Source organism: Nannospalax galili, unplaced genomic scaffold (assembly GCF_000622305.1).
Source record: "Nannospalax galili isolate Female #2095 unplaced genomic scaffold, S.galili_v1.0 scaffold28, whole genome shotgun sequence".
Lineage (NCBI taxonomy): Eukaryota > Metazoa > Chordata > Mammalia > Rodentia > Spalacidae > Nannospalax > Nannospalax galili.
In genome coordinates this window covers 3,370,595-3,398,025 of record NW_008359594.1, presented here as the reverse complement: position 1 = coordinate 3,398,025, position 27,431 = coordinate 3,370,595, and the positions used below count along the sequence as shown (strand labels likewise).

Sequence of the window (27,431 nt, the reverse complement as noted above, 5' to 3'; positions counted from 1 at the left end):
AGGGGAGAAATGAAGGGAGGGAAGGAAGGAAGGAAGGAAGGAAGGAAGGAAGGAAGGAAGGAAGGAAGGAAGGAAGGAAGGAAGGGAGAAAATGGGGCCCCAAATAGATAGGGAAAGCAAGAGTGGGAAACTAGCTACAAGCAGAGTAATATGGTAAAAGCAAATTTAAAAAAGAGGTGGAAAATGCAACTGTATAGAGAGAAAGCTGAGACATTTAAATAGGCAAATGATACCAGGTTTTTAAAAAAATGACTCTGTGGCCCTTTGAAAGTTACGTTTAAGGGAACCCCATTGGAAAGCTTTGAGGTAGTCCAGGAAGGTGATAACAGTAACAACAGAGATGAAGAAAGGATAGTTTCAGAGTTATTCAGGAACAAAATCAGTAGGATTTGGTAAATCAGTTGGACACAGGGAGTAAAAGTGGAAGAGAAATCCAGAGCAAACTTGATGCTAGATAATAACTGAGCCCAATAATGGAGCCATTCACCAGGAACAGAAAAAGTGGGAAAGCAGAGGATGTGGTAGGAAGAGTTCAGGAACTGGTGCTGGATTTCAGGAATTCATGGGGGAAGACACAAACAACTAGACCAATGTATATAGTATAAGATTCAGAGATAAATGTGGGTTACAAATGCAAGTACAAGATCAGCAGTATATGCAAGGTAGTTGCTGAAGGAAGTGTATCCTGCAAATAGCAGCATTCAAGGAACCTCTGGGAAGAAAAGGCAAGAGAGAATAGGTAACAGCACTCCATCCCATAACTGGTCAGCTCCATATTCATACTCATGCCACACTTTTCCCCCGTGTCCCTGCTCTATTGCCCTGAACTAAATACCTAGCATTGAAAGGACAGCAAGATGGTTCTCTTTACTGAAGAGTCAGTCATGATAGACACATATGTTGTCTTTTCCTTCCTAGCTGCTTGTACTGCGGTTTTGTAGTTAAAATCCCCCACAGTCTGCTTTATAAAAGTTTGTCTAGGTTGACATTCTTATTACAAACATAAATGCTTTATAATGGCAAATTTGCCTCAAAGGTATGCAGAGCAGTTACCATGAGCAACCAGAAAATAGCCCCTGAACTGAAATGAATGTTTGGAACTAAACTTTGCAGATTGTGTGTAAGGAACCATTGTCCAGCTCTGTTGCCCTACTAAGACCAGACAGTTAAGTGATGTGTATTTGTCCTGGGTCAAAGAAGGTCTCAGAAGAGGGTGATTTGGCTCTGGTTCTGGTTTTATGTTTTGTTTTACCATTTCCCAGAAGATAACTTGTCAGTGGTTATAGTGCCCCCATCCGTGTTTTTGGGAATCTTGTCACACAGGATGCTGTGATAGGAAGTGCTGTAGTCATCAGACTTGCTAGAATGCTCAGTTGATAGGAACCAAATATTTCTCCTTCCTTCTCTATCCTTTATCAGCCCAAGCAAGTACTCACTTTCCCCTCAAGCCCCAATTTTCACAGCAGTACATTGTTCATGCTGGGAGGTCCTGTGTCTACCAACTGGCTGACTGTCCCTTTTGATGTTCCTCTGACCCCTCTGAAGAACAGCTCTCAAGCAGGTGTGCCTGTGAGCAGATGAGAGTGAAGTCACTGTTCCCAGGATGAGCTTCTGTCCCTACTTATTCTCTTTACACAGTCTTCCCTTTACATGATTTCAGCATCACCACCTTCACAAAATCAAAAATTTGTCCAGAAAGAGACCCCATGGTATATTTTGCCAGAAAATCCTCCCTTTACTAACATGGTTTTGTTCTCCTGCCCTGTGCAATGATGTTTGGATGTTGATATTGCAGCTCCCTCTAGTGTCTCTTTGGTGCAGCTGCTTAGTTTTTCTTCTGTTGCAGAAATGTAGACAAGCACAGAATCTGCCAAAATCGGCAGCCTTTTAAGTATGCTTTCCCTTGCATAATCAAAACAAATATCAGGGAGTTTTCTCCCATTAAGAAACAGGAGTTTTATATAAAGATATAAGACCATTCTAGTTCTCCTTTGTTTCTGTTTTAAAATCCAGGAGAGGCGGTCTGAGGAAGTCATCCTCAGGAGGAATCTTTCTTGAGATTCCCCTTATTCAGGCCATCTACACCTTTTAAGAAAAGAATGTGAATTTTGTTCAGAAGAGATAAGTGAAAATAAGAAACTGAAAAGTTACTTTGATCCCAAATGGAGAAAATATTGGCTAAAGGAAGGAAAAAAAAAAAAAAAACCTGGCAATAAGAAACCTTGTCCATTTATTCTGGAAAGAGTGGCTTGTTTTTGGAAATAACTTTTGGACTAGAAATTTATCATTTGAAGTCAGGTCATTTTGAGGGTTTTTTTTTTCTTTTTAACCTAAAGGAGTCAAGTTATTAATATTTGAAAAATGGCTACTGTGTAGTACATAGAGTAATATAATACTCGTACCTAAATTAACATCATTCCAGGCTCCATAATAAAGATTTATGAGGTACCTATCATGTGAAATCCTATTATGGAAATCTCCATAAGTCTATGTTTGCATGGTAACTGGCTTCATGGTTATAAACCAATTAAAAGCCCAGTGTCTCCCTCTTTACACTCCATTCTTCTCCTATTTTCATTTGCCTTTAAACTAGATTGACACATTATTCTTTAGCCCATCTATGTAAATGTAGAGATAAGGAAGTGCTGCCTACTCTGGTTGGGTATCTAGGCAGACTGTTTCCTTTAGAGTGTCCAAAATGGTAAAACAATTTATCATTTCTTCCTTGTGAGTCACTCTGATCCTTTATCTCAAGTTGATCACAAAGCTAAACACAAATTCTAGTTGTAGTATTCACATTCTTATCTTTACCCAAAGCTTTTGAAGACTTTATAAATATGTGTATGACCATCTCTGTGTATACATCTAGCTAAAGTTAGAATATCACAATTAGAATATCTTTTCTATTTAAAAATTTTTTATTTTATATTTTATTTCTACATATGACTGTTTTCCCTGCGTGTATGTAAGTGCACCCATATATATAGTGCCCTGGGAGGTCAGAAGAAGGTGTCAGATTCCCTGAAATTGGAGCTATGGATGGTTGTTAACCACCATATGGATCCTGGGAACTGAACTGGGGTCCTCTGTGAGAGCAACCAGTGCCCTTAACCACTGACCCATCTCTCTAGCCCCCTAGAATACTGTTGATGTTAAACTACCAGGTGCTGAGTTCTTTTCAGTGTGACTTGACATAGTGAAAAGTAAAAACTTGACTAAGTCATTCTCTCTGAGCTGTAAGTTGACTTACCTAGGACTAGAACATAATGCTGGACTTGACTTATTAAAACCTTGGCATAAATGGTGTTGACCTTAGCTGGATGTAGTAACTCAAATCTGTTTGTAATCCCAGGACTTAGAAGCCTAAGGCAGGAGGATTTGAGACCAGCCTGGGTTCCATAGTGAGTTCTGTGCCAGCCTAGGCTCCCTAAGACCTGATTTCAAAAAATAAAGAGACTTAGCTGGGCATGGTGGTGCACACCTTTAATCCCAGCACTTGGGAGGCAGAGGCAGGCAAATCTCTGTGAGTTTGAGGCCAGCCTGGACTGCATGTTGAGTTCTAAACCAGCTGGGGCTACAGGGACACCCTGTCTCAAAAAGACTAGAGAGAGAGAGAGAGAGAGAGAGAGAGAGAGAGAGAGAGAGAGAGAGAGAGAGAGATATCATACTTTTACCACTTGTCCATTAGCTTTCCTCTATCAAACCAGCAGTCAGAGAACCTCTGATGTGGCAAGTAGCTCTCAAGACTTTATAACAGAGACAGAGAGAGAAATGTTCACATTCATTCATACACATAGAGTATATTTTTCTGTCTTGCTGTCTTTGAAAAATATACAAAGATTTTTTTTAAGATTGTATCATTTAAAATCATTTTTAATGTGTATGCGTGTATTGCCTGCATGTAGGTAAGTGCACCCATGTCGTGCAATGCCCGTGGAGGACAGAAGAGACTTTCAGATCCCCTGGAACTGGAGTTACGGACAGTTGTTAGCTGCCATGTGGGTGCTGGGATTCGAACCCGGGTCTTCTGCAAGAACAATCTTTGTTCTTAACTGCTGAGCCATCTCTCCAGCCCCAAGATTACATCATTTTTAACATTTGCAAATGGTCTGATTTGTTATCAATGTTACATTTGTATATCTTAGTCGTATATAGATTTACTTTACATACTTGATCCCATATCATCTCTGCAACTGCCCTGTGAAGTAAGGTTTCAGTAGTCTTTATAATTGTTTCCTTTATTAGGCAGGCTGAAACCCAGAGAAATTAAGTGAGCATGCCCAAGGTTACACAGCTATTGGCAAGGCTAAATCCCAGGCCTTCTGAGTCCTTGGTGAGCATCCTTTCTGTAACATAGCAATTGGAGTTTAATTTTCAGACTCATTCAACTAAATTTAGTGATATTTGATAGACTTTCAAACACTGAGGAACTGGTACTCTTGAACCTTCATTCCAGCTGGAATTGTGATATGGAGCAAATTATTTAAACGGCCAATGAGGTTAATGGTACCATGTGCTAGATCCACCTCCTATACAACTAAATTATGGCTAGTGTAGGATTTTAAATACCTTGTGACACATAAACATGAAATATTGCCATCAGTGCATTTTAGAAGGAATTCATGTGATTGATGAGCATATAGGATATATTACACTGCATGTGCTTGAGACTTTGAGAGCTTTCCAAAGATAATGTTTTCTAAAAGACATATGTTTGAACTTGAACTCAGCCAGAGGACATCTATTTCAAGATCAGAAGTTTCCTTTAAAAAGAAATATAAAGCATTTGTCAAACTGATTAGGTAAGTAGGTAGCTGAAGACTACGGAGCTTGTTTTCAGAAGTCTCAGTAGATACATAAGTACTTAGTTCCATGGTGTGGATCAGTGCTATCAAGTCTCTAATCTTAATAACCATAGTAAGTGAGAAAGAGATGCACTGCTCCCGAGACTTGCTTCCCCTTTTGTCTTTCCTTTTTGCTATTTGAATGGAAATCAAAGTATATTACGTTTCTAAACTGGGGATCCATCTGCATCTCCTAAGAGAATTCTGTGTCTCTTTTTAAGAAAAAATGATTGAAAATATCATTTTTAAAGATATGTTCTTTTTCCATATTACTGTAACAGACAGGCAGCATACACACTACCAAGAGCACTTATTGTTGGGAGTCTTTGATACCTGAAGCAGTGTCCCTGTGTGGGGCAGGAAGAGTAGAAAATGCACTGTTAGCAGGGTGTTGATGGGCTTGCTGCCCAGGCTCTTGTAATCTGTGAACTAGTAGTAGACTAAATCTTCCACTGTCAGCCTCTCCAGACCCATTTGGGGATAATTTTATTTATTTATTACTTTTTTTTTTTTTTTTTTTGGTCTTTTTGAGACAGGGTCTCCCTGTAGCCCCAGCTGGCCTGGAACTTACTATGTAGACCAGGCTGGCCTTGAACTCACAGAGATCTGCCTGCCTCTGCCTCCCGAGTGCTGGGATTAAAGGCATGCACCACCACGCCCGGCTATTTATTACTTTATAACCCTTTGAGATCAGAAATACAATGTCGCTTACAGCATGTAGAACTACTACTTGATGTTTTTGATTAGAAAACTCTTGAGTCAGGCCAGGCATAATGGTACACACTTTAATCCCAGCATTTGGGAGGCAGAAGCAGAGGCAGTGAGTTCAAGGCTAGCCTGGTTTACATATCAAGTTCAAGGCCAGTCACAGCTACATAGTGAGACCCTGTGTGTGTGTTATTTGTGTGTGTTTGTCACATGTGTGCGGGTGCCCATGGAAGCCGGAAGAGGGTATCAAATCCACTGGAGTTAACAGGTGGTTGTGAGCTCCCTGATGTGGGTGCTGGGAACTGAATTCAGGTCCTTTGGAACAGTAGCCATTGTAGTGGGAGTGAGATAATATGGTTTTCATTTGCCTTTCCCTGATGGTTAATGATAAAGTATACATATGTGTATATCTGTTGAGGTTCTTTGTTTAATTTTTTTGTTCCTTATATATTCTGAATATTAGCCACTTGTCAAATGTGTAGTTTCAAATATGTCTCCCATTTTGTTATCTCTTCAGTCTTTTTCCTTTGCTGTACAGAAGCTTTTTAGTTTAATGTACTCTCATTTGTCTGTTTTATCTTTTGTTTCCTATCCTTTTAGAGTCTTGTTCCAAAAAATCCTTGCCTAGTCCAGTGTCCTAAAGCATTTTCTCTGTGTTTTCTTCTACTAGTTCTACAGTTTCAGGTGTTGAATTTAAGACTTAAATCATCTTGAGTTGATTTTTGTAACTGGTGAGGATGGGGGTTAAGCTTCATTCCTTTGCATGTTTACATCCAATTTCCCAGCACTTTTGTTGAAACCCTCATCCTATTTTGAAGGGCTGGTATGAAAAGTAGAAAGGGTACACATAAAACTCTAAGCACACAGCCTTGCATGTAAAGGGTCCTAAGAAATGGTTACTACCAACAACAGTACTGTCACTCAATATGGAGCTGCCAAGGCCCTTTCTGAGGACTTCACTTCACTGTGTGACTGTTTATTCTTACTGGGTCACCTTCCAGTTAATCATCCTTACTTAGCACATCATATGTCTAGTTATGAAAGCAAGAGTTTTAAATTGTGTTTCTTGCTCTCTTTCAGATCTGTAAGAGCAAAGCTAAAGAATCTCAGCAGTATTATCACAGCTTGGCTGTCCGACAGAGTCTGGCTGTACATTTTAACATCCAGCAAGACTGTGGTCATTTCCTTGCTGAAGTCCCTAACCGTCTGCTTCCCTGGGAAGATTCTGATGCCCCTGAAAAGGCAGGGGATGAAATGGAAGACATTGAGGAAGAGGCGAAAGAAGAAATTGATGAAAAAAATCCAGAGCCCTGCTCTGAAACAGAGTCATCGGAGAAAGAGAGCCAAGGAGTCACAAGCAGGAAGCAGAGAAGCCATGTTGTAGTCATCACCAGAGAGGTTCCCCATCTCACTGTGGCCGACTTTGTGCGAGGCTCTTTGCCCCATCATGAGAAAAGCCCTGACTTGTATGAGAGGCAAGTGTGTCTGCTGCTCTTACAGCTGTGCTCTGGCCTTGAGCATCTCAAGCCCTACCATGTCACTCACTGCGATCTACGCCTTGAGAACCTGTTGCTTGTCCACCACCAGCCCGGGGGAACTGCCCAGAGCCCTGGGTCTGCAGATCCTAGCCCCACCTCATCTTATCCCACAAGGCTTATTGTGAGCAACTTCTCTCAAGCCAAGCAAAAGAGCCATCTGGTGGACCCTGAGATACTCCGAGACCAGTCCCGCCTTGCCCCAGAGATCATCACAGCCACTCAGTATAAAAAGTGTGATGAGTTCCAGACAGGCATCCTCATCTATGAGATGCTGCACCTGCCCAACCCTTTTGATGAGAACCCAGAGCTGAAAGAGAAGGAGTACACCCGTACAGATCTGCCTCAAATCCCTCTCCGTTCTCCCTACTCCTGGGGCCTGCAGCAGCTGGCCAGCTGCCTCCTAAATCCCAACCCTTCTGAGCGCATCCTCATTTCTGATGCCAAAGGCATCCTTCAGTGTCTGCTCTGGGGTCCTCGTGAAGATCTTTTCCAAACCTTCACCACTTCCACAAGCCTAGTGCAGAGGAATGCCCTGCTCCAAAACTGGTTGGACATTAAGCGAACACTGCTGATGATCAAGTTTGCTGAAAAGTCCTTAGACAGAGAAGGGGGCATAAGCCTCGAGGACTGGCTTTGTGCTCAGTATCTGGCTTTTGCCACCACAGACTCCCTGAGTTGTATTGTAAAAATCCTGCAACATCGTTAAAAAGCCTGGATGTTGCTTTTATTATTATATGTTTCCACCTTCTTCATCTTGCCCCACATGTCCCTATCCTAGTACTCACTCAGAATTCAAGGGAAGGAGAGAAGCCAACCTGCCATCTTTGTTCATGAACAGATGGGTCCATTCAGAAAGGTCATCCACAGCTCCAACCAGAGTGAAAAGCTGAGTGTGTCCTAACTTTACAGAAATTCAACTGCACAAACCTGCAGTTGCCTTCCCTTGAAACATCTATAATCCTGATAGTCCCACATAGATGGGCTTAAATTTAAAAGTGCACATCCATGAAGGACCAGCTCCTGTGAAGTGAACTCAGTGGGCTGTGTCCAGCTCTTCCATAACTCATCTGTCCTAACTAGCTAGCAGTAGACATGTCACCAACCTCAACTGCCATCCAGTAATGCTCTCATAATAGATTCCTCTTCAAAGTATCAATAACTGCTTCTTTACCAGGCAGACATGACATCCTTAACAGCTCAGTTGTGGTTACCAGGGACTAGCCTTCATTGTAGTGAAGAGTCAAAAGGAAAGGAGGGATTCTCAAGTGTTGGCTTATAGGCCCATTTTAATTTTTATTCTTAGTAAATGTGTGTACTACACGGAGAACAGCCCTAACAGCCTCACCCCTACTGCCACTGCCTGGTTGTCCTTCACCTCTCTCTGTCCCCACCTGCTGATGAAAGTTAGTTTATCATCACTTCTTGTAGCCCATTACAGAGCTGACCCAGGGCCCCAAGGCAGTGCCACCAATGCTTCAGCAGACAGAATGCTGTTCAGAGCTTATGAATAGTTGGCAGGAAATAAGGATATAATTTCCTTGCATGTTCAATTCTCCAGGGCCCTCAGGGAACAGACTTTAAAGTTCCGTTCTTTGATTGCTGTCAGAGCTATCAGCATTGGCAACCAGGACTAGTGGTGCCTGGATCAGTTTATCCTACAAGCAGTAACTGGCCAGCTTCCTTCCATTAGTAACTAGTATAAACTAGTCGACCAAATGCTGTAGACAGCAGCCCTGAATGAGATGACTGTCTGTTTTAGCATCAAGATCTCCTTAGAGAGCACCTTGAAGCAACTATTGGAATGGCCAGAAGGCAGAGGATGGGGAGAAAGCCACTGAGATGGACTGACCCAATCCTTAGAATGCCAACCTCTTCCACAGTGACTGCCTCCCTAAATGAGTGGCACATTGCTCCTAAGACTCTAAAACAGCTCTGGAGTTGAGCTCCAAGAAGGCTGATGGCTGAAGTGAATGGCTGAGAGCTGTTCCCTGTGGAGCCTGTGCTCCTCTCCAGCAGATAAATGTGCAATTTTTATATGTACTTTTTAAACTGTATATTACAGTGTTTATGTTGCAACTTTACCTGAGTGAGATCTACAGAAATCTTCCCTTCTTCCCTTGGCACATATTTGCGCTAAGAGGCGAGTGTCGCTCTGCGTGTGTGTGTGTGTGTGTGTGTGTGTGTGTGTGTGTGTAAGACAGAGAGAGAGAGTTTATGTACGTTCATGCACTTGTTTTATTCAAAACTGTGAGTATCTGTTTACTTCAACCTTGAAATCCCAAGAGTCACTTGAATAGTGAGTGTGTACACATGTGTGCCCATGTGCCTGCACACACAAGCTGGAGATAGAGGCCAGGCCTCTAGGGGAGCAACCTGTGGCAGGGTTGACAGATATGTTCACTGCACTTGTCAGTGAGGGAGCCCTGGACCCCCCCTTCCACCAGCACAGTTTTTTCTTAAAGCCAAGACTGACTGTGCAGTATTACTTAGGTGGCACATTAGTGGCCTTGGAAATTTCTAAACTTTTAACATTTTTAACAGCCTTTCATATGATTCACCTATATCAAAGAGGATCAAGAAAGGAAAAGAATGTATTTTACTATGCTTTGTTTTTAAGAGAATGATATGTGTGAGGCTCCATATGGAGGATGATTGTGTCTTCCTGGCCAGCACTTAAATACTTCCAGAAAAAAAGAGCTAGTCTGCCCACAGAGAGTCTTTCCTCTTCTAGACAGAATAGCTGTGGAGCAAGCATGCTGCTGTAGGCATGAGTCATGACTGCACCATGCCTGGCAGGCTGGGGTTTGGCTCATCTTACTATAGCCCATGTGCACATAACTCTTTGCCTAATTATGCACTGAACTGGCAGCACAAAAGACCACTGACCACATCAGCTAGCACAGCCCTTCACTTCCCACAATGTTTGCAAATTGAGACATACTGTTTCAATGTCATTCTCATGGTGCCTTGCCCATGTAAATTTGAATGTTGACTATTTAATGAGGTTACATATTTAATGCAGAATGTTCCCTACTTTCTCTGCTCTGTCTGTAGGTATCTTTTTCCTTTTCCCTTTTTTGTGTTATATCTTGGATCCAGCCTTCCCTTTCACACTGCAATAGAACAGGCATGCACCTCTCCACTACCATCATCTCACAGCACTGGTCACCTGAGCACCTCTTCATACCACATGTTTCTTACTATTTATATGTCCCTCATAGTGAAGGGCAAGAAGTGCCAGCTAACTGGAGAAGGGCCTCAGGCTTCCAGAGACAGATGGCTGTGTTAATTCTCTCTGGATAATGGCCACAGAATGTGATTTTTTTCTTGGGGGGGTGGCAGAGTCCAGGTTAGGGCAGAACAGAGACAAGAACTATATTTCTAGGCAAGAAGTCCATCAGATGGGCCTCTGAGCATTTCCCAAAATAATGAAATTCAGTCAGTAAAACATTATCATAAGCATTTTACATTTCCATTTTAATTGTAGGAACCTGAATTCATCATCAGCTGAAAACAAATCCTGCCCCTGGAGACACAGATACACATTTTATACACACACACACACACACACACACATGAATTTTGGAGTGTGATTAGCATGGCACTTTAAGTTTTGACAAGTAATGTCTGTATTAATTGGATTTTTTTTCTTTTCTATTAAAGTTTCTACCATAGATTCTTCTATTTATGTTGAGAGTTTGAACAATTAAGCCCCTATTGGAACTTTTCCTTGGCCACATGAGCATCAGCAATCTCTCAGTACATGTGGGTGCTAGAGACAGGACTGTAGCTAGAGTAGGCAAGAGCAGAGTGAATGTATCTTAGAGTGCCTTGTTAGAGTAGTAACCTAGCATGGAAGGAGGAGTCAGCAGTGAGAGGCCTTTGGGGATGCTGACACCCACGTGGTGTGCAAAAGTTAATTGTGAAGAACAGCGACTGGATGAGCAGGTAAGAACTTAGAACCTGAGGAACAACAGCATGATATTCATGAAGAAAGTCCACCAACCCCAAGACTGAGTGAATATTAGGAACCAGACCTAAGGCACTGAGTTTCAGGATTTGCCCTCAAGAGATGGACTGGGTTAAGGTCTGAAGGGGGCACAAGCACCCCCATATGCCTCAAACCCCTGATGCTGAGGGATGAGAAATAAAACCTCCCATTGTCAGATTAGATGGAGCCAGTTCTATTTCCAAGCTGAACATGTATTTAAAAACATGGAAATCTAAGCCTCTAGAAATATTGATGGTATTTCTGGGAATAAAATACCTTAAATTTTATTTCAAATGTAGAATTGTAAAATTCCCATGAAGTTTCTTTGGAACCCATTAAATAGGTCATAGAAGGCTTACACCCAGCTTTCCAAGTTTTATTTATGAGTAATTCAGCATTGGAAAGTCACCTGACATTAGCTGATCACCTACAACTAGGATTTTCCCATAGCTTTTGCCCAGAATGACCTGAAAAAAAAAATACAGATTAGTCTCAGAAATTAGGATGGATTTAGGATGCTGCTTTATATTTTGGGTTATTCCGCCTATATAAAGTATGAGCACACTTGGAAACAAAAGAGGAATGCAGCTCCCTGGGCCAATTCTGGCATGCTCTACATTCCCCTCACTAGTGGATAAGGATTAAAATTCTGGTCCAGCCTAATGAATGAACAGGATGGCTGCCCATAAAACTGGGTTCTTAGATTTACCTCATTGAAGCTCATATTCTCAAAGGCCCAAAGTGCTATGCTGAGACAAACCCAAGTGTTGGCCCTGCTGAAGTGTGCCCTGATATCCATCTGCCCATATTCACAGTAGTGCACAGGTGGGGATGCCATGGACCAAAACCAGTGCCCCAAGAGAAGCCAGAAGAGCCATAATGCAAAATCCTAGACATATTATACCAAAGAAATCAAGCCTTTTTATCCTGATGCTTCACAGATGATGAGGCTGAGCTGTGACAGATGCCAGGGGAAGGGAATTCACATACATTCCATGTTCAGGGTATTCAGCTAATCTATCCTCAAAAAATCTATGTTTTCAGGAAGTCCATTTTGTACATTAGAAGAAAAAGATGATGGTGGTGATAAGGGTGAGGGGGAGGTGGTGGCAGCCTAGAGCAGATAGTGCGGTTCTCTAGTTTCTAACCAAAAGGAGCTCTAACAGCCTACTCACCAGGGCTGACTGTTGCCCAGACCTTAGCTCAAGAGCATCATGTCCACATAATTGGAAACTTGGGTTTGGGTTTTGTTTTTGTTTTTTTAAGAGGAGGTAGTTTCCAAAGGTTTGTTTAAAGAACTCTTGGGAAATTTCTTAACACACTGTATCATTTTCATAAACTTCCTACAAAAGGCGTTTATCATTCAGCATCACCATCTTTTAATATGTATAAGTGCCCAGACTGTCCAAGGTGCTACACAGCTGTTATATACCTACTCCCTGCAGCTGTTTGAAATTAGAGATTTCTGCATCAGCTGTTTCCAGAAACTACCCATGTAGGTGGGCTGCAGGGGTCTGCATTCCAAACATCCCTTACATGTTTCCCCTTCAAGAGCCTCTACATCTGTTCTGATTCTCACCCCATCCCACCCCACCCCCATGGTTTTCTAAATCAAGAAAGTTTCAGGGAATCAAAAGAGGTCGGAATTTTTTTAACCTAGCAGAATTACAGAGTTATATATTTTGCTACGAGTATTGTTGTAGTACAGAAAATCCACTTTGCCCATTAGTATGTGGCTGGTTTGTATGTGTGTGCACTCTTAGTAACTTGAATGTTGAGCCAGCCTATGGCTTCAGTGTAGCATTGATGAAAGATTAAACCACACTGCTTCAGGAAGCCTGCTCCAGTGCTCCTTTGTTACCCCTCCCTTACCAGTTCTAAAGAGTGCTGTGTGTGAGCACACTGGGCTAGGTTTTCTGTTCATGATATGGAGGGCATTTTGGTGTGAGATCAAGGCAGAAGCAAGATGTGTACCATCTCAATGATTGAACCATGACAGCCCTTTAATTCTCCATGGCACTACCCACAATCCATATTGGAAAATCTTGTTTCTCTTCCTCTCTCGAGAGCTTTATCCCTCCACTTACATATTTTTTAGAGTTGTATAAATCTATCATAACAGGTCCCCTATGTCACCAGTGGCACCACCCTTTGGTTTGCTGTGGTTCTTTGCTGTGTACTCTGTGGCCTCATGTTACTGTGTAAATAAATTCAGTTTAATATACACTAAACCAGACTTCAAGTTCTTGTCCTTTTAGCAACACTGACATGCTGGCAATGGTTTGGTTGAGGACATGGCTCTCATTCATCCCCCAAGCATGGCCGCCTACCCTGAAATATGGAAGGAACAGCTTTTAGCTGCCCTGCCCTCTGCCCTCTGCCCTCTGCAAACTGGCCCCTTACTGACACTAGGATTCCCTGTAATCTGAGAAAAGGAGGCCATCAAAGAGCAAATGGAGGCATTCAGGGCTCCCTCTGTTCTGAGAAGGCTGCAAGTTTTCTGTGTGAGAGTGCCCCCTGGTGACCAGTCACTACAGGCTGCCTGGTTCCAGTCACAGGGTGTGAGGCTTGGCTGGCAGGTTTGGCTGACTCTCACAGTGGTTATCAGAGAGCTGTGCAGGGACAAGACCTCACCTACATAATTCATATGCCTTGGGCTTATTCCTTAAGTTACATGGTTATATAAGACATCCAAAGACAGACAAGCTAGTAAGCAGACAGCAGAGAAGACCACCTGTCTTAGGCAGAAAGAAGTGGTAGGCACAGCTGCCAAATTGGTGAAGTCGCATAGCTGAAAGTGCAAACGTGTAGACTTTAAATATAGACCAGGTCTGTGAGTTCTAACCCCTACAGAAGACAGTCTCCCATGGCATTTCTGCTTTTCTCCATTAGCCAGCCCTCTGGAATTTGCAAACTGTTCTTAAGGCACACTCCAGAAAAGTGGCTGCCAAACTCGGAGTTCTGTGTTGCTAAAGAGCAAACTCCATATTAATGTGGCTGAAAGCTGTACTGCCTGGACTCAGGAGGGAGAGCCAGCAGGCAAACTGACTAGATATCCAAGGACACAGGCTCTGCTTCCTGCAGGGAGACCCTAGGCTACTGCTCTAAATTAGTTGTTAGCATAATGCAGGGCTTCTGGGGAAGTGGGCATTGGAACCTAAAGGTCACAGGGAGGACTGCTAGCTCTGCTACATGAATGGCCACCCTGGGACCCTAAAAGACCAGGAGGTGATGGGCCAGTCAGGGCTGCCTTAACCAAACTCCACTCCAGGAAAGCAAAGCAGGTCAGAAACACCTGAATGTCTGCTCTTAAGTGGGACCACTTTTGTCTTTTGGAAGGCCAGAAAAGTCATCTGCACTGCCTCTTCCAGCAGGGAACCCATTCCAGGAAGCTACTAGTAAGCCCAAACAAACCACCCTTCTCTCTGACTCTAGGTTTTTCAGAGGACATGGACCACTTACACTTGGCATCAACATGCCTGCAGAGTGACTTCTTTCAGCCCGTACACAGAGAAGCCCATTTCTTTCCTACCTGGAATAAGCTAGTCCAGGGAGCCCTCTACTCTGCTGCCTACACTCTCCAACAGATGCTTGAGCTAGAGTCAAACTAAAAACAAAAAAACCTTCAGGTGGGGTGGAGAGATTGGTCAACAGTTAACATTTACTGCTGTTTGCAGAAGACCTGAATTTGGTTCCCAACACCTACATGTAACAGCTCACAACCACCTATAATTTCAGTTCCAGGGAATCTAATGCCTCAGGCCTCCTCAGGCCTCAGCATTAATGTGCACAGACACACACAATTAAAAATAAATTGTTTAAAGTTTTTTTTAAAGTCAGACCTTGTGGTTATCTTTCCACTCTTCCTCACACGAAGAGCCTTCTTTTTTTTTTTTTTTTTTTTTTTTTTTTTTTTATTTTTTTGAGACAGGGTCTCCCTGTAGCCCCAGCTGTCCTGGAACTCACTATGTAGACCAGGCTGGCCTTGAACTCACAGAGATCTGCCTGCCTCCGCCTCCCAAGTACTGGGATTAAAGGTATGTACCACCACACCCGGCTATTTTTTTTAACTGAATTTTTGCAAATTTCAGACAAATTTCAATCATATTTAGATCCCCTCCCTTATCTACACCCCCTTACTACCCCCATTAAATTTCACGTAATATATGTCATTTTTGTCTTTTTGAGACAGGGTCTCCTTGTAGCCCTGGCTGACCTGGAAATCACTATGTATACCAAGCTATAAAAAAAAATATATATATATATATATGCTTATAGAGTCAAATTTGTGTCCCCAAATGTCCTTCATTGTAAGCCCATTCACTACAGCCTGGTCAACCTACCAAGAGTCTTACCCTTAAACGAGACTGTCTCTCCCCCTCCCAGCAATCATCCATGGCTAACAGTTCCTCAAGTAGGGTTGGGGTTTCTTATCCACTTCCCCTCATCTATATATATATATATATATATGCTTATAGAGTCAAATTTGTGTCCCCAAATGTCCTTCATTGTAAGCCCATTCACTACAGCCTGGTCAACCTACCAAGAGTCTTACCCTTAAACGAGACTGTCTCTCCCCCTCCCAGCAATCATCCATGGCTAACAGTTCCTCAAGTAGGGTTGGGGTTTCTTATCCACTTCCCCTCATCTATACTGGGATTTTCTCTTGTTTGAGCTTATGTGGGACTTGTGCATAGTGTCACCATTGCTGTGAGTTCATATGAATAACTGCCCAGCTGTCTGGAAGATTGTTGCCTTGTGGTCATCCACCTCCTCTGGCTCTAACAAACTTTCTGCCCCCTCTTCCACAATGATCCCTGAGCTTTTCTTGCACCACTCTAACAGATGTAGAAGTATATCTCTCCCCCGTGGCTTGGTAACATGGTTTCTGCCTCTCTTCATCTCCTTCCTTCCCTCTTCCCTCCTCTCTCCTGTTCCCTCTTCTGTCTTTCTCTCTCTTCTCCTCTCACAGGCCTTGTGTTGTTATGTAAGCACCCTCCACTCAGCCATAACTCCATCCCATCTCTCCATCTTGATCCAATCTGACTCCAGAATCCATAAGTGACCACCTCTCCCCAGGTCTTATTGCCCTGGCCCTGCTGATATCACATGATGCCTAGCACAGAGCCTGGCCATGGGTTCCTCCCATACCATATTTGGAAGGTCTGAGCTTTGTGGCTTCTCCCACAGGCTCTTCTTGCTCTTTGACCTCCAGATGACAAGGCACATAGCCTCTTCCAAGCACTTCTGTGCTTCTGGCCTGGGCACTGTTCCAGAGAGTCCCAAGCTACAGCCCAGAATTAATAGAGTTCCAAGCAAGTGCTAGGCACACACAGACATACACGCACACACACACAAACTTTAGTTACCCATATGTTGGTTCCATTTTTATTTTTCAGATGAGGAAAATTCCTCTTTTTCACTACTGGAGTGAGGATTTGAACCTAGACCTGAGTGACATCAAATGTGGGGCTTTCTCTTCTACCTCGCTCCTGCCAACTGTGCGGCAAGGACAGCAGAACAGTATGAGCTGAAAAGAGAACAGGGAGAGCTGTAGAGACTTAAAGGAGGGGGGTCTTTTCTGCTTTTGTTTCTCTGCCCAATAGTGGGCAAAAGAGTACCGCACAAATCTGATAAGCAGGGGGCCAGAAGTGCCCACTGGAGGGCAAGCAAGGGGTAGCAGCCCCTGCTGGCCACTATGAGCTTAGAGAGCAGTTTGAAAGAATGAGGCCAAGGTCTAGAATGAGTTATCTCCCATGGAAAGCAGAGGCCATCTGCTAGGCCCAGTGTTTACCCTTAAGACAAGGGCAAGGCCCTCTGAAGCCATTCTAGTTCCCTCAGGATGTTACAGCCCTAAGCCCTGTAGAGAAGCTCATGGGACAGTGGCACCAGCTTCCTGATCAGGACCCATTTTATGTTCTGTGCTGGGCTAGGAACCCTCCCCCCAATTTGCCTCCAGGAAGCCAGAAACCTAGTTTGGAAGAATTTTAAAGAAATATCTTGACCTCTGTGTTGGTCAGGTGTTTGTTTTGTCACTGACAACATACCTAAGCAGAACTACTTAAGGGAGGAATGTTTTATTTGGGCTCAGGATTTTAGAAGTTTCAGTCCATCGTGGTTGGGTGCAGGCAGGGCAGAACACAGCACAGCACAGCAGCAGGCCTCATGGTAGCCAGGAAGCAAAGGAGCGCCCAGTCTCGTATGCTTCCTTCTTTTTTCTCCTTTTCCCTCTTTACTCCATCTGGGCCTTTGGACTATTGCATAACGCCACCCACCTTTTAGGGTGGTTCTTCTCTACGTGCTAAACCTTTTTGGAAGTACCCTCAGAGACATACCCAGAGGTGAGCTTTAATAATCTTTTAGGCATTTCTCACCCCAGTCAAGTTGACAAGATTAACCATCACAAGTCCAATATTTGTCAACTTGACACCTAAACACATCTCCTCAATCATAGTTAACTTCCAAATAAAAATAACAAAGCCATGACTCCATCTAACGTGATATGACCCACACACAACTGAAGCATACTAACCCTTCCCCCAAAGGCTCAGCAGTTCAAGTATTGTTCAATAGTTCAAGTTTCTTCCGTGGTTCAAGACAAACTTCTAGCTGTAAATCCCTGTAAAATCATAAAACAAGTTGTATACCCCCAAGACACAATGCCGTAAAGTAAACATTCACATTGCAATGGAAAGAATGAGAGAATAGCAAGGAAGGATGGAATCAAAGCAACCAAAACCTGGTAGAGCAAACAAATCCTGTAACTTCATGTCTGGCCTCCAGTGCATGTGATACAATGTGAGCTCCAAAGAGCTCAGACAGCCCTGCCCATACGACCTTGTCATCTGAACCTCATGTAGCCTCTTCTCTTTCACTGGCTCTGTTCATTGCTTACAGCTTTCCCTAGCAGATATTTCACATTACTGGCGTCTGTAATATCTTAGGGTCTCCATTGCATCTTTAACTTTATTCTCACAGCTTCATGCATCACCTATTCAGGGGCTGCTTATAGGAACTCTGACCTGCCATACATTACCTGATCTTTCAGACTTTCCTTCAAAATCTGGATGGAATCTTCCATGACCCTTTACACCCTCCAGGTAGCTGCCCAGTTAGTTCTACTGCAAGGCTTTCTGTTCCTGTCTTCCCCCCCCCTCCCTTTTTTTGGCCCTATTCAGCTAACAAGATTTGGAAATCTTCCTTCACAAACCCAAAATGACCACCTTGCTTCCCAGACTCTGTTCCTGGCCTGATATGTAGACAGCTGTGAGCTTCTCATCCTGTAAGCACCCTGGGAAGGACCTGACTCCTTGCATCCCACTCAAACAGGGAAGGAGAAGGCAGAGAACTGTTCGCAGCTGCTCCTACATGCCAGGTTCTGGGCTTAGCTTTCTCGTTTGGGGCCTCAACTGATCCTCTCTGTAGCCCTGTGCACCCCATTCTACAGATAAGGAAATTGAAACTTAGCATGAGTATGGAGTGGCATAAGCTGCCCAGCTGGTGAGTGGTGGGGTTGAGACTTGAACCTCAGCCTGGCTAACTTGATAGCCAGTATTTTAGAAGTCTCATCTTGTAGCCTAGGTTTGTTCCAGTGGACTCCACCAGTGAGTAACCAAGGAAGGTTCTTTTGACATGGCAGAGAGAATGAATGGGAAGAAGAAAGAAAGAACTAGGCCAACTCAACTGCAGGCCAGGCACCAGACATCAGCATGGAGCATGACCCCAAAGTAGGCTTGCCTTCCCTACCCTACTCCACAAATGGGACAGGCCAAGATTGTCAAACGAGCAAACCCTGCCCATCTGCCCAGCAGGTAGCTGCTTGCTCTGCATCTCCCCTACAGGGCCCTCTTATCCTGGGCCATTTCTGAATTCAAACAAACAGCTAAGGGGAAAAGAACTGACAGTGAGCTTTTCTTTTTCTCTTTCAGTGGTGGTAGGATAATCTGCCCCCCTTCATTTCCTGCCATGGTAAGCAATCAAGGTTGTAAAACCCTCAGCCATGTTTACCTAAATATACAACACACACACACACACACACACACACACACACACACACACACGAGCTGTAGGATTCCTCTTACAGAATAGAAATATCACTATGCTTAGTACTCTGCATACTGCTGTTTGCTGACAATACATCATAGACTTCTTGAAAGGCAGCTTTTTTCACCAAAAATAGTAGTATGTATAACACATATTAAGTGCATTATTTCTACTTCTAGGGCAGCTACAAACTGACTGATGACTAAAAAATGAAATATGCAGGGCTGGAGGTATATCTCAGTGGTCCAGTGCTTACTCAGCATGTTCAAGGCCAAGTGATGACAGGTAAGACATCACTAAATGGGAAAGAAAAGTCTCCAATACAGTGTTCGCAATTGCTCAGCTGTTCAGAAGATAATTATTCTGCATACTGTAAACTAATATAAAGTCAAAAGATCAAACAGAATTACATGCCACAGGGGAAAGAGAAAAAAAAAAAAAGGATCCCTAAGAACCAAAGAGAAGCCTAAGTCAATATGTGTTTTATCTTGTGTCAAAAAAGGATTTTCTAAGCTAAAGAGCAATGGGAAGCATCTGAAAGGAGAAGATCAATAGGTTTGACTGGAGATGAGAAACCTTTGCCTGCTGAAAACATTAGAAACCAGTTGAAAAGTAAATAACCAGGAAAGCTATTTCAACAAATGTAACAGTCACGGGTTAAAATGTGGGGTTATAAAGAGCTTATATGAATCATGAGGAACATAAGACACCACTAGACACAGCAGATGAGTCCCAGGAAAATCCTGTGGTTTAACCTTTGAAAATGAGGGATGAAAAACCAAGGTGGCATGTCTTCAAAAACATTTGAACAGCTTTCCCCATGGTAATGCTAGCACTGTGATAGGCAGTTGGAGAACAAAACTGACCCACTACTAGTTCATTCTCCAGGAATGACCACCCACTAACATGCTGTCCATCCTGCCTATATTCCAGACTGCTTTTGTTTTCTTTTTAAATGAAGATCATGTTGCTGGCATCCCATCTTCTATCAAATGGACAAAGCTTTTATTAAAGCTGACGCTCAGTGTTCATGACAGTATATATTGTTCAGTCTGTGTCAGGGCAGTTGAATTGGATGAAGGGGTCTAATTCAACTTCTCTGCAGACTGACCTCAGTAGACTGCATGGGGCATAAAGAATTCACATCTCCAAGGTCAAGCTCCAGAATTCCAGAAAGCTCAATAGTTCAGTGGCTACAGAATCCCCCACTTAGAAGAGTCCCAATTACCAATTACTATGAGCTTTCAAGGGCCTCACTGCTGACTGCCCAGATTTAGACCTTCACCTGCCTCTGCTAGCCCTGTGTTCCCCAGGCACTCTCTGAGCCTTGCTTGAATGGGGATTCCTACCTCACAGGGTCTCAGGATGAAGGGACATAGTCCAGCAATGTTTACTGCTTGGCAAAGGTAAGTGCTCAAATACATAAAGCCCAGAAGGACAAACCAAGTGGGTTTTTGCTTTCTGTTTTCATAACCAAGGATCCATAGAAGGATTTTATGGAACAAAGGCAGTGTGAATTCAAATCTCTACCTCATGGGAGTCAGAGAACTGCTTGCAGCTTTTGAATGGCAGTTTCTCAAGCTTGCCAAGTGCCTCCTAGCTGGATTTCAGAAAGCCTTGTTAACATTCCTACCTGTTCAAGGTGACACAGCTCAACAGGGAGAAATGGACCCAGGCTTGTCCGTTATGCAATTATAACCCTTCACTGCAGGGTCCCAAGCACAGTGGGGAGCCGAGGTAGAGAAGCTACAGTTAGATCTGATAAAGCAGCTATGGGGCTCTTCCTCTTGTTAGAGGGTCAGTGGGTCCAGAAGCATCCCCTGCACCCATGAAGAGGGACTCAACCAGGACCTTCAACCACCTGCTGCCTGCCCTGGCCCTGCCTCAGCCAGTACTGCCCACATGTGGACTGGTAGTTCAGGCCTCTTGTGACACTGCCTTGGCATAGTAAGTGCTATGGCTGAATGTATTTTGTTTTGAGGGGGAAGTCATTAAACTACTTTTGTGGAAACATTTTAATTGAATTAGATTGTTTTCTGATTGTGATAAATGCTAATTAATTGAGTGGGCTGGGTGTCCTTGGATCTGGCTGGCTTCTCTCTTGGATTAATTAAGAGATGAGTGTGGACTTAAGGTCTTTTTGCCATGAGTCTGTGGTTTGAATTTATCTTTTGTGCAAACAACGTGACTGCACAAATGCAGCAAGCAGATTTTTTTTTTCTTTTCTTGAGAGAGAATCTCACCTATGCAGTCCTGGCTGGCCTGGAATTTTCTATGTAGGCCAGAGTGACCTGGAACTTACAGAGATTCACCTGCCTCTGCCTTCTGAGTGCTGGGATTAAAAGCGTGCACCACTATGTCCAGTGAGCTTCTTATATCTGAAACTTAAAAGCTGCTTTACTCATAGCCAAATGACATGTTTGTCATCATCAGGGCATGACCCAGGTCCACTGACCCAGCTTAATGAGGTCTTGCCCATTCTCAGAAAAGAAAGAAGCTTGAAGGGGCTAGAGAGATGGCTCAGCAGTTAAGAGCCCTTGTTCTCCCAGTAGACCCAGTTTCATTTTCCAGCACTCACTCCAGAGGGAATGAGCATACTAAAGTCCCCACAGCATGGCTCCAGTACAGGAACACCTGCATCCCACAGTGTCTTTGACTAGAAACATCCAGACTGAGTTAACCAACAATGGCAATATCTAGACCTTGGGCTAGGTAAGAGGGTACAGGCAGGTCCAAGGCCGATCCTCAAGAAGAGTACGAACCTAAGGGTGGTAGTCACATTAGCAGTGGACGACAGAGGAATCCACACAGCAGAGAAAACTGTGGGGGCCAGGCAGGTTACTTTGAACTTGTGCAGAGGAAGAGCAGTCTGAGAAGCCTTCTGAGAGGAGATGTGTCTGTGCTGGATTTTGAAGGACAAATAGACATTCCCCAGGTGAGCAAAATGTAGAGAACATTCCAGACAGAAGCAACAGTGTATGCAAAGCCAAGTTCATCCTGGTAGAAGCAACTTGGAGCCACAGGAGGCTCTCAACAGAGGCAGGACAATATCAACTGTGCAGTATGGTAAAGATCCCTCCAGTGGCAGCAGCAGAGGAGGGTCCAGAAGGGGCAGCTAGGGAGCCAGGTGAGAGGTCTGGAGAACCCCTCTACCCACAGCTCATACCCAGGGAGATGGAAGAACAGGACCAGATTCTGGATATACCTAGAAGGTAGTCACCCGTTCCTGGCCCTGAGATGGACCAGTGAGGAGGAGGGAAAGGGTGACTCTCCTCCTTGGACAAGCTTCTGGGAAGCTCTGTGGCTTGTTTCCTCTGTACTGGTTGCTGCTACGGGTGGTCAGACCTGCAGTAGGCACTACAGCTCCCAGAGCAGTCTCCTGTCACCAGGTCCCATCCCACAGGAACTGCCTGTGCACTTCCTCTTCAGATCACTCTGCAAGGCTGCCCACTCCTACCCCACCTCACCAGTGAGGAGAGCCTGGGCATGCAGCCACTGATGACCTGCCTGAGACCAATCTGCTTAGGAAAGGGGAGAGTGGAAACTGTCCAAGTCTATAGGGCCCCTCTGACCTACTCCAAATAAATGAGAGGTACATATTCATGTTGTGCTCCTCTGATTCTTTACCCAAAATTACCCATTATATTGAGCAGTCAGGGCAGGGGCCTAGGTTTTACCTTGAGAAGTTGAAAGCCTCACCAGCAGCAAACACCCTTCTCCAGAGTCTGGGGCCCTCACCTGGCTTTCTCTCCTTGTTCATACCAATTATCCTGGCTGGACTTCTGAAGGCCCCACAATACATTATGGAAGGCTACTCCCAACACACTACCAGTGTGACCCTGGACAAGTCCCTTCTCTTTCCAGGCCTTGGAGACTTGACAGTATCTTTATCAGCTCCTCCAAGGGACATTTGGGGTCCCCAGGGAACCATATGTGACACTGTAATTATGACTGGTGTGCCTTTCTTCTGGCTCTGTCTAGCCAAGGAGATTTGAGGACAGAGGCCCACCCTCAAAAGAGGTATCCTCACAAAGGACACAATCTCTAGCCCTAGAAATTGGCCTCCAGACCTGGCACCCTCAAGATGAGCCTACTCTTTGTAGAGCCCCTTTCTTCAATGGGTTCCCTCCTCCATTTGCCAGCAGCCCCAGGGGTCCATGCCTTGTCTACATGCCCATCCTTTCTCTCTCAATAGGATCCTCCTCACCCTCCAAGGGCTGCATCCAGCCATCTCCTTCTCAACCCCATCCAGCTCCCCTACATCAGCTCTCTGGGTGCCTTCTGTGGACATCTGCCCCCACTCTATCCCTGGACACTTGACTAAGGCCAAAGAGCTCCAGGCACAGCCATGCCTTGGTCTTTAGCCTGAGCCTGCAGGGCCCTTCTCTAAATACTTCCAGCAGAGTGCTGTGGGTGGAGAGAGCACGAGAAGGGACAAGACGTTCCTTCCCTGAAGCACATGTGTGTGCACACACAATCTGGTCCTCTCCTCATTTTGTCACCATAGGTCGTTGTCTCCCTGGCGCTGCCCCAGATCTCACCTCACTGTGCCCTGCCACTCACTTGGCATACTGGCCGTTCCCACTGGGACATGCCTGACACGGAGGCAGGGACCAGTGCTTGACAAGTGGTCCCTGGGAAACAAGAGGAGTGGAGACTGAGAGTCGGGTATCTGCTGGCTACAGAACATTCCTGTACATCCAGACAAGAGGCAAAGCCTGAGAGGTCAGGAAAGTGGGCCCTGAAGAGCAGGGTCCCGTTTCTCCCTTCCCCCCACTTGCTGGAGAGCAAGGCAACAGGGTCAACTGGCTCCCAATTGATAGGCTTCCTGTCACCCCTCCCCTTCTCCTGCAGGATAGACCAGCTGTTGGTGTCAGATTAATGGCCACAATTAAAGGCAAAATGCCCTTGCCATGGACCGCTGTCTTCCCACACCTGGAAGCCCGGAGGCTGAGCTCAGAGCCCTGGGAACAGGAGATTTGTAATGAAATCAGACAGGCCTCTTAACCGCTGATGGTATCAAGGCCCAGGGGAGATACGACTTATTTCCTAATCTCTTGCAGAGCATCTGTCAGCCCTACCACATAGCAATGTCATTCCTGCATACAGCAAGGACCTTCATAGCGCAGATTGTCAACTGCCTTCCCGACTGCTCATCACCTCCCCTAGCCCCTCATCCAGCCCCTTCCCCTTGCCTGGCCTCGGGCTGCACAAACATTCATACACACACACATCACACACACACACACACACACACACACACACACACTCAACCACAGGTACTTTGATTCCTACTCCCACCCTAACTCATTCATAAATTGCCTGCTGTGCTCCAATTGTATTAACAGAAGAAAGAGAAAAAATATAAACATCTCCTTAGCAGTGCTGGAAAACAAAAGGGAATCACTGAAAAGCAGCTGTTCTGCAGCAGATTTTAAGAAGAAAATGAGACTCCATTGACGTCACATAGTCTATGAAACCATCCAGACAACTCTGGCCACTACGTCCCCAGCAGGGCTCAGGGAGCCCAGCAGTGTGATTGCAGCCAGCACAAGCAGAAGGCAGGCTAAGTGACATCAGCTGGGCCCTTGTCCCCACAATTTATTGGACTGAGACTACAGATGAGTCAGTGAGGGGTGTGGACAGCCTATATAGGACAGGACCCCATACCCACATAAAGGGAAGCAGAGGAAGGCCACAGCCCAGCAGAGGTAGCTTCCATCATGCCAGAAATGTCCCCTCTACTATATTGACTATCACAGCCCAGCCACTACACAGACACCCTGAAATCCCATTAGTAGAGACTGCAAGTGGGTGATGGGAAGCAGGGACATGCCTGGACTCTGCTGGAACAGTGAGGCCACCCTCACCCTCCAAGTATTTTGGAGCAGTCAGTACTCCATGACACCTAAAAACAAGCTCCCATCCTTGCATGGCTACTGTTCCCAGTTTGTGTCCTTGGAAAGCAACGCTTTCTGCTCACACCCTGTCAACAAGTCTTAAATTAGACTAGGAAACATTCCTAATAAACACAATAAACATCCTTAATATGCCTCAGCTTGCTAAAGGCTCTCAAAAGTCAAGTAGTAACTTTCATTGCATAATTTGCATTCAGTGTCATCACAGATCTCAAGTGTTTGGTTCAATGAATTTTGAGAAAGATTACACCCATCTAGCTCACACCTGCATCTGATGTGGAGCACTTTCATCAACCACACCTTTCTCCCCCTAGAGGCAAACACTTGACTGCTAAAACAATAGATTAGTTTTGGCTGATGTAAAACTTCTTGTAAATGGATTCTCCCATAATACGTGGCATTCATTCAAGCATAATATTTGGAAAAATCCATATGTCAGTATGTTATTACTTTTATTATTGCAAGAATAATTGTAAAATTAGAATCATACGGTTGGTTTGTTTTCCTGCTGGTAAATATTTGAATTGTCCCAGTTTTTGCTTCAAACAAGATGTCTATGAACACGTCTGTCTTTTTGTGAACATGTTTCAGTTTCCCTAGCAGGCGTCCTTAGGAATAGAATGCTCAGATATGTGCAAACTGCCAAACTGCTTTCCACAGTGCATGTCCACACTTCCCCCAATGGTTTCTGTCAGTTCACATCTTCACTATTATTTGGTATTGTTTCTATCAAAAAATTTTTTTATGGTTTTGTGTGTGTGTGTGTGTGTGTGTGTGTGTGTGTATGTGTGTGTGTTGCTAAGGACAAACTCCAAAGCCATCTTTTAAAAAATATTTTATTTATTATTTTTATTTTATGTGTATGAGTGCATTGCCTGCATGTATGTGAGTGCACCCGTGTCATGCAAATGCCGCGGAGGTCAGAAGAGGGCTTCATATTCCCCAGGAACTGGAGTTAAGGACGGTTCGTAACCACCATGTGGGTGCTGGGAATCGATCCCGGGTCCTCTGCAAAAACAGTCAGTGTGCTTAACCTCTGAGCCATCTCTCTCCAGCCCCTCAAAACTTTTTTAAAAAATTTATTTAACTCAGCATTTCACAAACATACTGAGCCGTTGTGTACACACACACACACATCTGTGTTGGCATCCCATGGACTTAGTATGCTATAGAATTTATTTATTTTGGAGAGTGAGGAGAAACCAAAACTTGAGCTGCAATAAATGCAGACAATAAGAAAGAGAAACTCAAAGGAGCGGTGCAAGCAGCAGAGCCAGAAGCAGAGGTCAAGGACAAGCAGCACAGCAAACCAGGCTGACTGCAAATTCTGACTCACTTTTATAAGAGATGCAAGTAGATGTTGCATAGCTAAAGCAAGTGTTGGCTACACTGAAAGAGAATTAGTAAATTACCAACAGGGCTGCTAAAATGAAACAAGAATTAATGAGTCACAGAATATAACTGCCCAAATGAGTGATTCTTGTAGTTAAAGACACGTGATGCCAAAGTGTCCTGACCCCTCTCCTCTCAATCAAAATCCTTGAGAATTTCTTTTCCAATGAAGCTAACATACTCTTATAACACACAAATGTAGAGTATGAGGAAAGAAATATATGCTATATAAATTAGAACCAGGTAGGAGAGGATTCTGGGAGAATACAAGACCCTAGAGACCAGATGTGATACAGTCAGTGGGACTCAGAACTGGATCTGCCAACTGGGTTCTGACTGTGAGGGAGCCCTGCACAGAGACTCACCCAAGGTCACCATCTTTGGTCAAAGCAGTTGTTGATGTGATGAGTAGGTTGCAGTGTGATGTTACTATGCCAACATTATAATTACTTGAACAAAAAGCTTGACTGTTGACTTTAGTTTTTAAGAGTGGGCCCAAACTCGGAGGACACTTGTTCCCCTAGATGTGTCTTGGAAATGCCTGTCTCTTGGAATTGTGCTGATGGCTGTCTCTAGAACTTTGTTTCTGTATCTGAGTCAGGGCCCACCCATATTTTATTCAAAATGGTTTCTCCAACTTCAACTGAGATAGCACAAGTTTGGCTCCACTCTAATCTTAACAGACCATCCTGTCTTTTCTGTTTTCTTTTTCTTTTTTTTCTTTTTGTTTTTTTTTTGAGACCAGCTATAGTCCCAGCTAGCCTAGAACTCGCTATGTAGACCAGGATGGCCTTAAACTCACAAAGATCTGCCTGCCTCTGCCTCCCCAGTGCTGGGATTAAAGGCGTGTGCCACTCCTGTCTTTTCATCCCTAGTTCTAGAATATCTCATTCATACAAGGTCACTATTCTAATCTGCACTATGTTGCAATGGAGGTGGGTGCCCCTACGTTCAACACTTTGATATGTTAATTCTCAATCATACCGACATTCATTCC

General features: G+C 44.2%; 1 protein-coding gene across 1 annotated transcript in view; it reads left to right on the top strand.

Annotated features, from left to right (window-relative positions):
• Peak1 (pseudopodium enriched atypical kinase 1) overlaps positions 1–12,882 on the top strand; it is an 84,678-nt gene extending 71,796 nt beyond the window's left edge. The window contains exon 4 of the mRNA XM_008823439.3: positions 6,633–12,882. Within this exon, the coding sequence (XP_008821661.1) occupies positions 6,633–7,796 (1,164 nt within the window). The 3' untranslated portion in view covers positions 7,797–12,882. The remainder of the gene's footprint in view (positions 1–6,632) is intronic.
• Positions 12,883–27,431: the final 14,549 nt, after the last annotated feature.